At 33.1% G+C, this 14434-nt stretch overlaps 2 protein-coding genes across 2 annotated transcripts; both read left to right on the forward strand.

Moving 5' to 3' along the window:
• The first annotated feature begins 4081 nt into the window (after positions 1 to 4081).
• Positions 4082 to 9414, forward strand: LOC130826861 (eukaryotic translation initiation factor 3 subunit F-like). The gene is made up of 6 exons (XM_057692463.1): positions 4082 to 4449; positions 8016 to 8095; positions 8354 to 8583; positions 8709 to 8830; positions 8929 to 9042; positions 9158 to 9414. The coding sequence occupies exons 1-6, from the start codon at positions 4231 to 4233 to the stop codon at positions 9245 to 9247; spliced, it is 855 nt and encodes a 284-aa protein (XP_057548446.1). The 5' UTR covers positions 4082 to 4230; the 3' UTR covers positions 9248 to 9414.
• Positions 9415 to 10117: 703 nt separating this feature from the next.
• LOC130826862 (uncharacterized) lies at positions 10118 to 10788 on the forward strand. The gene has a single exon (XM_057692464.1). The coding sequence runs from the start codon at positions 10345 to 10347 to the stop codon at positions 10630 to 10632; it is 288 nt and encodes a 95-aa protein (XP_057548447.1). The 5' UTR covers positions 10118 to 10344; the 3' UTR covers positions 10633 to 10788.
• Positions 10789 to 14434: the final 3646 nt, after the last annotated feature.

A 14434-nucleotide genomic window follows, 5' to 3' on the forward strand; every position in this document is an offset into this window, starting at 1 on the left:
CAAGATATAGATGAACAGGCTGGATCGGGTTGGGTCGGGCCTTATGGACCCGACCCATTTAAAGTTCGTTTTCAATTTTGTAAAGGCCGGTTCGGCCCATTTTTACTAGAGCCCAACTCGGCCCATTGCACGGGCCTAATCCCTGCATCGTATTTAGCTGTTAGGGGACTTTTGACTATCGAGCAACAAGCAGTATACAAGCGAATAATTTCTCATGTAAAACAAAGGAAACTAGGGTTGTTTTTCATTGATGGTCCAAGTGGAACTAGAAAGAAATTTTCATACAATGCCTTATATGCAAAAGTGTGCCTACTCAATTAAATTGTCCTATTAACAACAACTTCAGGTATCGCAACGTCGAACGTGCCCACTTGTCGCACTGCACATTCCAGGTTTAAGATACGAAACGACTATCACCAGTACTTATCTTGCAATGTTGGCAAATAATCAAGTCTAGCTGCTCTTATAAAAGAAGCTTCTCTTATTATCTGGGATGAGGCTTCTATGACTCACAGAGAGAACATTGAGGCACTTAATTTGCTTTTTGACATCTTTGTTTGCCTAATATTCCTTTTGGTGGTAAGATTGTGGTTTTGGGTGGTGATTTTCGACAGACTGTGATTACCGTTTCCCAAAAAATACAACAAGAAATCATTGAATACAGTTTACTATGTTCACCATTTTGGCCATTTTTCACTCGCTTGCAATTAACTGAGAATATTCGAGCGCGCGAAGATCCAGAGTTCTTAAAGTTCTTACTTGCTCTAGGCAATGGGGAATTACAAGTGGAGAAAATTAATCAGCATTCCAACAGAATTGTACTTTATCAATGGAGATGTTTATGGTACCTTAGACGATTTATTGAAACACATTTATCCTTAAATAGCAAGCCAATGTGCAGTACCAGAGATGTTTGTAGAGAGAGCTATACTTACACCTAGAAACGAAGATGTGAATCTTATTAACTCAAAGCTTATTGAAACTTTTTGGGAAGATGTTTGTTGTTATGAAGTTTTGATACAGTCATTGATGATTATTACAACATCTACCCAACCGAATTTTTAAACACACTTTGTCCACAAGGCATGAGCCTACGTGAACTGGTTCTAAAGCTGAACTGTCCTGTTATTCTGTTACAGAACCTTGATCCATCAAGCGGCTTGTGTAATGAACAAGGCTAATTTGTAGAACGTTTATGCCAAACCTTATTCAATGTGAAATATCAATTGACTTTTCTAAAGGCGAGCTTGTCTTGTTACCACGGATAACGCTTAGAGCACCATATTAATCCGGTCGTCCATTCCAATTTCAGCGAATACAATTTCTAGTTAAGTTGTGCTTTGGCATGACAATCAACAAATCGCAAAGCAAACGCTACAAAAAGTAGTTTATATTCGCCAGCCATGCTTTTCCCATGTTTAGCTTTACATTGCACTTTTAAGAGCTAGAAAAACAAGTAACATCTGGGCAATGGATGAAAACTCGCAACAAGATTGTAGTAAACCATCATACAAAACAAATGTTGTTTAATATGACTTATTGAAGAAAGCTGGCATTATATAACACACTAATGCCAAGTTATTGTTTATAGTATTTATTATATAGTTTTACAATCATAATTATATACAATTTTTTTTCATGAATTGTGTCTAAGTTTTGTTTTATGACATTACACATACTTTATTCATTATTTCACAAGAATGAAGTGAGTCTTAGCTATACAAGTATTTCATATTAAAAGTTAAGGCTTGCATATTATATGTATTAAAGAATTTAAATATAAATTGATTTGTCAATATTATGACAAATATACACCAGTTGTGAAAAGGTTAATCAATTTTTTTTTCTTTAATTGATTAGAATATCATAAGTGTTGCTGTTATTGACTTAAAATTTCAATGCTAAGTTTACAACTATTAAGCGAGAGGCATTTGTTTATAGCCTATGCCGCTTTCTCGTCACATCTGCAATTAAGTTGTTGTGCCCTTTCAGTTGCTGTAGGTATGCTTATGTTGTGTGTGATTTTTACTGTGGTATGCCCCACTATCTCATTACATCATTACTGTATACCATTGATCACAAATTCTCCCTCGCAAATGGCATTTTATCCCGAAGCATGGCTTTATTAACTTCTCTATAAATGTCACTGTTAGAGTCTTATGAATATCTTTTTGTCTTTGCTGGTCAACATAGATGTATTAATATGATCAACTTACAATGTTTAACATTGTGTTAAAGTTCAACATCTATCTTTAGCTATAAGTTTTACTTTTACTTTTGACAGGATGATCTTGTATGGGCTATTAGTTCTGACACTATCAAGTCTTTTTTGGGCCTTTCTCTGAATTTCTTCTTTATTTTGGCGATAGCGAATTCTGGTATGTCTTTTGTTGATGGTATCGTCACCAACCCAAATCTTTTCAACTTTCCCCTAAATTTCCACCCACTCCCTTAACTCCATCATCTGAAACTCGAAGTTTATTGAATTGTTCAAAAAGGCATGCTCAAATAGTTGCTGAGGATGATGAAGATACAACTTTATAGAAGAAATTAAAACAAGCAGTATTATGGGTTATGGAAGGCGTCTACATTTTCTGGATTTTTTTTGCTTCCGTATGCTTCTGTTACTCTCCTCTCTTTCTCTTCTCTGCCTTCATTTTTCTAATTATATTCAGTTATGGTCATATGGAATTCTATAGAGTGTTGTTTAACGCACATTATAGCTGTAATAGTAGTCATTTGGTAGTTGTCATTTGCTGTTTTGTATTGTTTGTGGGCAGTGTGCCGCAATATTAGATTGAAAATAAACTTATGAAATTCCTTAAGCGAACTAGGGCACATATTATGTATCAGTTCACCACATGTTTAATGTATTACTATTACACACATCCGTTGTTAGTTTCCATTCCCTACTTATTGCTAATGCATTTATGGTTTTGTCATGAATACGTTGATCTTTTCCACTTCTTATGATATGGAGAATTTGCAAGTTTTACAAGTAATTTGGTTATGCAATTGACGTCAATTTTTGGATAGATTTACTTCTTAGAAACTTTGAGATTTGATTTTTGAACATGCTGATGCAATATTTTGTTGGGTGATAATTGATAATGAATTTTTTTAACCTATATCACATTTGGGTTGCTACAGGTATTTAAAGCAATCTTTTGCAACTTAGTCTACACTATATGGCACACGAGATACGAGTCTGTGTGGCAAACCAAAACCATGGTTTTCGGACAAGCTGTGGATACCATCAAAGATGACTCACAGATTAGATTCAATGCACTGTCCTTGGCTTTATACTCCACAACCCAATGTCAAAATATCCAGTATTAAGGTCTATACTTCCTGGTGGACTGCTCCTTCCTCTGCCGTAAGGAGTGTATGTTTAAAGGCTGCTGCAGAAGGTCTTCAATGTGATCAGTAGCCTTCTGCCACACTATTGAAGGTCAGCTGCTCATATCCTGATGTACTCAATTAATTAGCTAGTTATATGATCATCGCTTAAGAATGCTTCCACACAATTAGTATCTCATTTTCTAATTGTTATCTTAGTTTGAGGTAGGTCTTAGCGAAGATGTTCATAGTGACATGGTATTGTGCTATTTGCATTATGTGCAAAGTAGACTTTTGTCTTTACAATGTTTTCTGAGGATATTGATTGCAAGTGATCTTGGGATTTTCTAATGCCGCAAAAAAATGCCATGCTAAAATAATCGGCCTCTCTCTTGAGAGACCGTCTTTTCTAAAGACGGTTCTCAAAAGCCCAACCCACTATATTAATTTAAAAAAAATGGACGCGTGCGTGTAAGTGTTATGTGAAAAGTAACATTAATATATTTTGAAGTTATAACAACATTTATTTGGGGTTATAACATAATATATTTGGTGTTATACCAACACATATTTAAAGATTATAAAATTTATTTGGGTTATTACATAATACATTTGAAGCTATAACAATATATATATATATATATATATATATATATATATATATATATATATATATATATATATATATATATATATATATATATATATATATATATATATATATTTATATTTATATATTCAACATCGCCCCACTTCATCTTCGTGACGAAAAAAAATTAGAATCTTGAGGAGGCTTTCCCTTTTTTTCCCTATCGAAAACTCCCTAAACTAAACCCTAAATCGCCTCCAATTTATTCTTCTACGCCTTTGAAGCTCGTCAGTCTCAAACAAATGGCGACGGGCGCAAAATCGGTGCTTCAATTCGGAGGTTCACCTTCTTTGAATGTAAAAGTTTATCCTTTAGTAATATTCAACATCTGTGATTGTTATGTTCGACGACCCGACCAAGCTGAACGGGTTATTGGAACTCTTCTTGGATCCGTTTCGCCTGATGGTACTGTTGATGTGCGTAACTCTTACGCTGTTCCTCACAACGAATTCTCCGATCAGGTTTACTTTTGTTTTACTCTTTTAACTTTTGCGTTAAGTTCATAGTTAATGTATACTGTTGAATTTGATTTTGTTGAACACTTGTTATGGATTAAAAACTGTTTTTTGAATCAATTTTATCTTAAATGAGTTAAATTGCTCTAATTTGTATTTTTTTATTTTTGATTTAGATTTGTTTTCAATTAGCAATGATTGTTTTTGAATTGTTTTTTATATTTTTGAGTAGTTAGTAGGATTGTTTTGGATTTGGTAGTGTAATGCGGAGTGTTCAGCTTTTTGGTTCGGTTTTTAAGTCAATTTTGCTTCTTTTTAGTTTCTATAATTGATTGCAGAGAAATTTGATGTTGCTGGTTTTAGTGTGTATGTCTTAATTATGTGGTACTCGGTCAAATCATATGTTTTGTGCTCTTCCGTTTATAGCATGGTTCTATTAGTGATTGAATGTGTTTTGGGTAGTGAAATTATAAAGTTAGGTCTATTTAAAACAAGGAAACAACTTCATATGGATCTTGTGAGATAGCGGAAGGATTTGGTTTCTAGATGGAGAAAGTAGAGTTTTGGTGAATATGCGGCTGATTAGTTCATAATTTTGTTGTAAGTGGTGGACCGTAGGGGTTAGAAGGATATCTTAATGATATTGTGGTTGAGAGGATTGTATATGAATCTTATCATTGAGTATTGAAGTAGGAAGTAATTTTGATATTGGGGTTTAAGATTTGATTTGGTCATTGTTTAGGCTTGAGAGGTTTTTGCCTAATTGTTAATTTATTGATTTTTGACCATTAAAGTAGGAAGTAATTTTGTGTGGGAGGATTGTTTTTAAACTCTAAATGCACATCTTTGAGTCCTTTACTTTTGGGAAGAATTAAATAAATATACAGAACATCAATGGCGAACAAGTTAGAAGAGTAATTGTTCCTTTACTATATGATGTACCTTTTACTATCACACCGGATAATCTTAATTGAGAAGTTGAAGATTCTTTTTCAGTTGTAGCAAGTTCAGATCTTTAAGGGTGCTTCCTTCTTAGATTATTTTCTTTTGTCAATTAGGAGAACCAAATTTCTTGAACATATCATGTTTGGCTTGCGCTAGTTGTTGGGAAACGTAGTTGTAAGTAGGGGTGTCAAACAGATCATGTCAGGTTGGGATCATATATAAATGGGTCGAAGACTCCTTGACCCGAAGCTGATGTGTTTATTGGTTAGTTAAATGGGTCAAATATGCTAACCCTGACTGATCTATTTCAAATTTTTATTTCATTTCATTCAGGTCAACCCAAAAATTATTGAAGATGTTAATCTAAACTAATAAATAATCAAATTAGCACAATGTTCTCAAACTAACCCAACTTCAAATTGATTCCATTTTTGATTCAAACTAGTAAACTATGAATACAAATCTTTTTAGTTCAAAGATCCAAATTCCAACTAAAATAATACTCAGCAAATCTCTATTTAAGCTAACCTATGGTTGTTGACGAGGAGGTTTTGGAGCTTAAATCATAGACCGGAACTTGGGTTAGACCTTGAACTTTGGCCGAGACAAGATGCATCTTCTTCTACTTTTATGTTCAATATCTATTGATTGTAACCAAAATCAAAACCAAAATCGACCAAAAAAAAACCAGTAACCAAAATCAACCATAAACAGTGACCAAAAAAGGAACTTAAATAGACCAAAATACCTCAAAATACATGTTGAACAGTTGAGACCAAAATAGCAAACTTAAACATCAAAAAGTCGAAAATAGTAAAATACAGTTTAGTAGAAATCTAAAAATAGATGTTGATTGTTGATAAAATACGTGAGGAATGAGACTAAGGAAGATTAGAAGAACAACGTACATCGAAGATCGAAAACAAATAACACAGATAAAAAAAGTAAAAAATAGTAAAATACAATCAAAGTGGATCAGAAGATTTCAAATACTCGTTGATTGTTAATGAAATGCGTGAGGAATGAGACTGAGGAAGATTAGAAGAACAACATGAAAGACCAAATACAACAAACATGAACATTAAAATAGTAAATTACAAAGTAGATTAGAAGAAATCAAAAAGTACCTGGTAATGAATTGCGTGAAGAATAGATTGAGAACTGGAAAGGATGCTTACTTTCTAAAAGGGAGAAAGAAAAAAGGAGAGATGAGAAGACATGAATGAGGTAGAAGCGGGCAGGTTAAAACTGTTTAGGGTTATATTTTAATTTGTCCTTTACTATTATTTATATAAAAAGATGTTTTTTTAGGGTTTTCATTGCATCCAAAATTATATTGTTGGACTTTATATTTTGGAGGGGTACTTTGAAAATGAGATGGGCCTCTAAATTATTTTTATTTTATCTTGTACCTCTATAAATTTTAGGGTAATTAAGTAAATATTAAATGAGTTGATTTTAAGTTGAAATTTTCAACCTTAACCTAGTCCATTTAATAAACAGATTAGGTTGGGTTAGCTTTTGCTAGAACAAGTCGTAAGTTTTGAGAAGGGGATTTTACTTTTTTTACTTGGTGCATTTAGAGTTTACTGCAAGTGAAAAATGCAAGGGATGAAACTTTTAAACAATTTTATTTGTGTGTGATTTGTGAAGTCCCAACCAAAGTCAATGATTTAGGAAGCATAAATTGTGCTTTGGTTAAATATTATATAATGGGCTGCCATTTGTCCTTTTGTATTTTGAAGTATGTATGGGATCCAGTTAGGCAGTTACCTGTGGAATTTGGCATTTAATTTTGATGTTTTTCCGTGAATCTTGTACCTTAAAAACATGGAATTTGGTTATTTAATTTTGATGACACATGTTAAATTTTAGTTTGGACATGATGAATCGTTTATGGCGTTGAAGTATTGTTTATTGTCAGCTTTTTGGTATTTAGGATTGTCAGGCTCCAATGTCATTTTTCTTGCATACTAATTCCATACATAGGCAGGTGTGTACTTTTACGGCCCGTTTGGTTAGTGGTACTAAATGGTGTTAATAAGAATGATTTATAGTGTAAAATTTTCTCAAAAGTTCCATATCATTCCCATGATAATGAAACCTTGATCACAAAAAAGTTTTTTTTGTTTACATATTTCCATTACCACCTAATATCATCTCTCCCAATAGTAATACATTAGAATGAATTTTATGAAGAAAATGAGATGATTGAAGTTGGACAAGTTTAACCATAAAGGTAGCCAAGAGATTTTTCAACTAAAATTACACTAGTTTTTCATTCCCATTACCACCATTTATTACTACCTAACAAACGGGCCGTCAATCTTGTAGGAGTATATTAGATTGGTGAGCTTCTGGAAGAGAGATTTTTAGTGTCCGTCATTGCCTAGGAATATCTATTATTACCACCTGGTCTATATTTAGACTACTTATTTACTTTGTTCAATTAAATCTGCTAAATTTTGACGTTTTGATGATCAATTCATATACATGTTCATTTTCATCATCTGTAGTTGTGCTATCTTTGTTTTTGAGGTATACTTGCTACTACTATTACCTACTATGCCATCTGGAACTTTATTTTTCGGGAACTTTATTTTTCGGGTCTCTGCTTACTTCTGCAGGTTGCATTGGACATTGAGTATCACCACAATATGTTGACATCACATCAAAAAGTGAACCCAAAGGAAGTCATTGTTGGATGGTATGCTTGAAGTCAAGACTTTAATTTTGAATGTCTTTCACCCTTCTTGTAGCGTATCTTGTGTTGATCCATCATGAATTGTACCTATGTACTTCGTCAATACATATTCTTTTTTTTTATTTGAAGTGATACATAATCTTATTCTTATTCATTTAACTTGCTGATTTCCCTTTAAATTTCATTAATTTGTAGTCTCAAAACCTTACTTACATTTGACATGTTGTTGGCCCATACTTATCACCTTTCTGTGTGCTACAGGTATTCAACTGGATTTGGTGTTACTGGAGGTTCTGTTTTGATCCATGAATTCTACTCTAGAGAGGTCGCAAATCCAATCCACTTGACAGTGGATACTACATTCATGAACGGAGAAGCAACTTTAAAAGCCTTTATTTCTGTTAATTTGTCTCTTGGAGACCAGTCGCTTGCTGCTCAATTTCAGGAAATTCCTGCAGAGCTTCAAATGTCAGAAGCTGAGAGGGTTGGATGTAAGCACATGTTTTGATATAGTTTTCTTTATAATTGATCATACAAGTTGCACTTGCAATTTGAAAATTTCTGTTGTCTTCTGGGTGCATTGGAAATTTGATTTGCTTTCACTTATTGGTGGCAGATGAACTTCTGAAATCAACTGTAGCAGACAAAATTCCAAGTGAATTGGAAGGCATGGAGAGCACATTAGAGAGGTTACTAACCCTAATTGATGATGTGTATAAATATGTGGATGATGTTGTGGTAAGAACTTAGATGCTGCTGCCCTATTATTTCAGCCTTCTAGACCCATTTTCTTTTTTCGTTTTTGACCAACTTAATTTATGTGAGTTTAACTCCAGGAAGGACGTGTAGCAGCTGACAGCAAAATTGGGCGCTTCCTTGCGGATGCAGTATCTTCACTTCCTAAGCTTTCATCTTCAGCTTTTGATAAGCTTGTGAATGACAGTCTACAGGTATTGTCATGCTTTTTAATTTCAATGTAACTTGTAAATATGCCTTCCTTTCAATCCATTTTCTGTTGTTTGATTGTGTATTGTATCTGACACCATGTTTCTTTTGTGTGAGCAGGATCAGCTTCTTTTAGTTTATCTATCTAGCATCACTAGGACGCAACTAAGTTTAGCAGAGAAGTTGAACACAGCCGCACAGGTTTTGTAAGTCCAATTCAAGTAGTTCTAGCAACTAATCCAAGGGCTGATCCTACTCGAGAGTCAAGACACATTTTTAATATTTCTGTTTTTGTTGGTGGATTATCTGTACTTCAAAAATTTTGACCCTTGGTTAACGTATTTTCCAGTTTATACAATGCTTTTTATCCTTCCAAATCTTGAATACGTGTGAAATTCATTTGATTTATTAACAGTCATAATGAATACTTACCTCGCCATACGGAATTCTTATACTTGTAATTTTTTTTTGTACATGAGTATTTCGCAAGGTAAGTGATAATACACCCTCCATAAAGATATGTCCATAAAGAGATGTTTCACACTTTCAGTATCCAGTATCCCGCACAAGGCAGGGTTCGTGTGAAGATTTTTTTTTTTCTTGAAAGATGTGGACAAACAATACTTGTTCCTCTCAAGAAAGGAATAAAGAAGATGCGCGCAGTTAAGAAGCTCCTCAATTCACACATACGTTCAGTAGAGATCGAACTCAAAATAATCTGCTCAACATGCAGATGTTCTATGTATCTCTTATTATTTTAATCAAACCAAGAGCATAATTTGATACATAGAAAGTAAACTTTAAGGCTTCAAGATTATATACTCTTAAGAAGTCAAAGATTTAAGCTGCTTAAATTAATCATCTGCAAAAAGAACTTCAACTTGCACATGTAAAAGTTTCTCAAATGACAAATTTTTATTCTTTTCAGCGTAAAAAATAATCATTGGAAGAAAACAGTGGTAATATGGATAAGAGAATGGGCCAAAATTTGCCACGTGTCAATCACAATGACCATACTCAATGATCATTTTTATATCATAATAATAAAATCTAACAAATTTCTCAAAAAGAAAATAAAAAATAAAAGATAAGATATGTAAGTAATGGAAAACCCGTGGTGGAAACACTCTGATATGCAAAATTCCATTCCCAAAGATCAAAATCCAAGGGCTGAGATTCCACACCATACATAACTCTCAAGTTGCATATATTATCTTAGCCTTTTTCTTTCATACATTAGAAAACTGTTTATCATCCTACACCATACCCACACATCATCTAAGTTCAAATTCGAGCTCGAATCGAGAATGGCGTCTTTGCCTTTCGTGTTTGGAGCAGCCGCGTCCAGTAGAGTGTTCGTAGCGACAGCAACGAAAGGCGGAGGCTCGGTCAAGGAAGACAAGAGCTTTGTAGATTGGCTTCTTGGTAGCCTTACAAAGGAAGATCAGTTTTTTGAGACTGACCCAATTCTTAAGAAGGTGGAAGGCAAAGCAGGAACCACCGGCGGAAGGAAAGGCACAGTTGAAATGCAGAGCAAGAAGAAGAATGGTGGTAATGGAGGTGCTTTCGGAGGTCTCTTTGCTAAGAAGCAATAGACTTTCATCATTGTCATTCCTTTGCTTTTCTTTAATCTCATTGTTTATTATCATTCAATCTTGATTTGCAACTATTGGATGTTTTTATAAATTTACCATATGAATTTGGTACTCTTTTGTCTTTAATAAAGTATACCCTTCATTTATTAGGACTAATTATGCTCATCTCAAGGTCAAAATATTTCCTCATCATTTTTAGAGGAGTAATTTATGATTGACTCAATACAAGAGTATCCTACCATATAATCCCATCATACCTAGTAAATCCCAGATATCGACTCAATACAAGAGTAATTTTGGAATAAAAACACTTACCAAGATTAGAGAAGGGTGGTGATCTAAGTATTACAACTATTAATATATAAAAAGGGCGCTACGGATAGTTTGGAAGGCTTAATTTCCTTATAATTAAGGCTAATTTGTGATTCTATCTTGACTAATGGAAGGAAGAGGTTTAGTAGGCTAGCAGCTCACCTCGGTTTTTAGGGCACTGCTTACCATCTAAATCCTTATCCCCACATTATGTTGAGGTGTATCTCTTTGTTTGCAATGGTTTTTGAGCCTCTTGGGCTGCCAAAAACAATTTCATCCGACTTGTGAGTTGGCCTGCCGAGTAGGATACTAGCTTAATAGGTGTTCGCCATAGGGCCAATCATCTTACATACAAAAAAGGAAAACGTGCATAATAATTGTGTGTTTTTCAAGGGGTGTTTAAATTTGATCTGATTACATCTTAGTTTTAGGGTTATCTGATTACATCTATTAGCTACTAAGTATTCTAATTTCGAAGAAGGTTGAACGGAATGATGGTTTGTAAAATAACCTGAAACTTGATGTGCATAGATCTGATTCACTGTCAGTTTCAACCATAAAAGTTGACCTGTTATCGACCGAACAGACCCATAATGACCCTTAATAACCTGAAACGTTATGAACCAAATTGACTCAACTAAGAGACTATTGCTCTACTTCTCGAATCACCATGATTCGAAGGAGATACAGAAAAAGATGCGATATACGCAATTATCGATGTCTTCTCTTGAATTAGGTTCTACAGAATCTGAAGGTCTCATGCGACCTAAATATGTTTTCTCAGATGAGATTGTGGTTCATTGGTTTCAAATCTGTAGACGATTTTGCACCTATACGAAAATGCTTCAAGAATCACACAGGTTAAAAGGTTAACTTAATACTATTCGAAAATGTTGCCCCATGGCCATGACCAGTCTAGGATGTAGGTGTTTCCTAAAAGGATTACGAAATTTGCTTTTGTTATCTTTATCTCCTACTTCTGGTAGGTTAAAACAACTCCATTACCCCAATACTATTCAGTCGTTCCGACCTGAGTATGATTTGGGATTTCGTGGGGTCAATATAGGCATCAATCGAGCTCATACCACTGTAAAAATGTTAACACAAAAGCTAGCTTCGCTTACACAATTCCACCTACTGGTCAGACCGCAAAATCAGCCTTCAAAGGTTATTTCACAACATATTACACATCAACTATCAAATACTTGTTCCTCGATTCCAAAACGAAAATCACAAAACACAACAAACTCAAAATTTTCCAATGAATTGAAGTTAAACCCATAAATGTTCCGATAGTTCTAACGAACTTATTAATCAACAAACATCAGATCGCATTGTTTCGTGTTTGTTTTATAAAAATCAAAATCAGAGCACCGACAGTTATGAAATTATTTACATCATTGAATGGACCAAAAAGTTTCAGTTCACTATCCAAATTATACCAAACTTCATTGATGTTCCTGAAAGTAAACCAATGCCTATTAAATGAATTTTAAGTGTTCTTTTAATATTAAAATGACTAAATATTATACATAAGCAAATACATTTTCTTATTTTTGTAAAATTGTAGAATCATTTGATTCTACGATCCGATTCTGAGAGTTGTTTCTGATTAAGTTAGAATCACGATTTTAACAACCTTGATTATGAGTGTGATAAGGATAGAGTATAGGAGGCTGAATCATATTGCTTTGCTCTACAACTCCTACGCACAACACTTAGAACATATATATAGGCAACGGGAACTAGGGCACGAATTACACAAAGAGCAACAAGTGTCGAAAAAGGCTAGAAGGGCCTCTGGCCTAGCTGCTCGTTTGAGCACAATGCTCGCTTGTCCGAGCAAGTAGTCCAGGGAAAGCTTATGTTCCGTGTTCAGATCATTCCACGTCATGGGGTTTCCCTTACCATTCAATAACCCCAAGGTCTTGCATAAGGTTTGTTGTACCAACCTTTGAGAGTACAAAATCTTCTACATTTCAAATGTCATGTAACAAAATGACTAAGAGTAACAAGGCACTCAAGTCACATTCTTCCAGTCTTCACCTTGACTTGAGTTTATTCAAATTAAGACAAATCCAAAAACACTCCAAAGAGCACTTCACGAAAGGCACTATATTCACTAGAGGTGTTTATAAAACCGAACATCAGAATATCCGGTTTTGTTGAACAACGTTGGCCCCTGTCATATCTGAATCTTCCTAGATCCTTCCATGGAGCCGCACTTAGTTATTACGTCATTGATATTGTCATGATTTTATTCAAATTAATTTATATTTAAATTAAAATTATTATCAAAACAAAGGTTTCGACTACAAAGAAATGTAACACTTCGAAGATGCATCAAAATTTCTGCATGTATCAGTATATTTTTCCCTTTATTGGCGTAAAGGAAATTCAAGTAGGGCCAAAGTAAATTTGTTAATTAATATAATTAATATCATTTTGCATTTCTCTTCAACTTATTTTTTGAACTTATTACTTATTCTTATTGAAATCAGATCAGATTAGATGAGACCAGACTAGATCATATCAGATCAGACCAAATCAGAAAAAATCAGATCAGATCAAATTGGACAAGACCAGATCAGATCATGATTACTTATTATTATTATTATCATCATCATCATCATTATTATAATAATTATTAATATCATTATTTTTATTATTATTAGTATTATTAATATAATAAGTGTTAAAATAATAATAATTATAATAGTTAATTAATTAATAAAAATTATTTATTTAATTATTTAATTAAATAATAATAATAATAATAATAATAATAATAATAATAATAATAATAATGATAATAATAATAATAATAATAATAATAATAATAATGAAAATAATAAAAATATTAATTAATGAATTTAATTAAAAAATTAACTAAGATTAATATTAATTAATTTCTTAATTCTTTAATTAATAAAATAACTATATATGAATAAATAATAATTTTAATAATAATAATATTAATTAAAAATAATAATATTAATTAATTTATAAATTAGTTAATTAAATAATAAAAAATGAACAAATAAATTGTAATTCTAATAATAACAATAATAATAATAATAATAATAATAATAATAATAATAATAATAATAATAATAATAATAATAATAATAATAATAATTAATTGTGTATTACAGCCTTAAAGTTTAGTGGTTTTGCGAATTAAGGCCTTGATGTTGTTTTCTTTTTTGTGAATTACAGCCTCTATAGTTCAATTTTGACCACTATTTACGCTAGGTGACCGGTTCCGTACATAATGACCGGTTGACCAGCCTTTTAACCTTTGGCTTTCTATTTCCTTTCCATTGCATTAACTGATGTGGGTTAACATTTAACCCAAGCAACTACCAACCTACCCATCTTCATTTAAAAACCTCTTCTCCCTTTCGTCACTATGTTGGCATCAAAGACCACCATTTTTACGGGCTCTATTATTGAAGAAGGTAAAGTTATCTTTTTTCTTTTATTTTGT

Source organism: Amaranthus tricolor, chromosome 11 (assembly GCF_026212465.1).
Source record: "Amaranthus tricolor cultivar Red isolate AtriRed21 chromosome 11, ASM2621246v1, whole genome shotgun sequence".
NCBI classification, from domain to species: Eukaryota; Viridiplantae; Streptophyta; class Magnoliopsida; order Caryophyllales; family Amaranthaceae; genus Amaranthus; species Amaranthus tricolor.

Coding starts and splice junctions, on each gene's coding strand:
- LOC130826861 (XM_057692463.1), top strand. CDS start 4,231: ATGGCGACGGGCGCAAAATCGGTGCTTCAATTCGGAGGTTCACCTTCT. Junction 8,096..8,353: donor AAGGAAGTCATTGTTGGATG/GTATGCTTGAAG, acceptor TGTGTGCTACAG/GTATTCAACTGGATTTGGTG. Junction 8,831..8,928: donor AATATGTGGATGATGTTGTG/GTAAGAACTTAG, acceptor GTTTAACTCCAG/GAAGGACGTGTAGCAGCTGA.
- LOC130826862 (XM_057692464.1), top strand. CDS start 10,345: ATGGCGTCTTTGCCTTTCGTGTTTGGAGCAGCCGCGTCCAGTAGAGTG.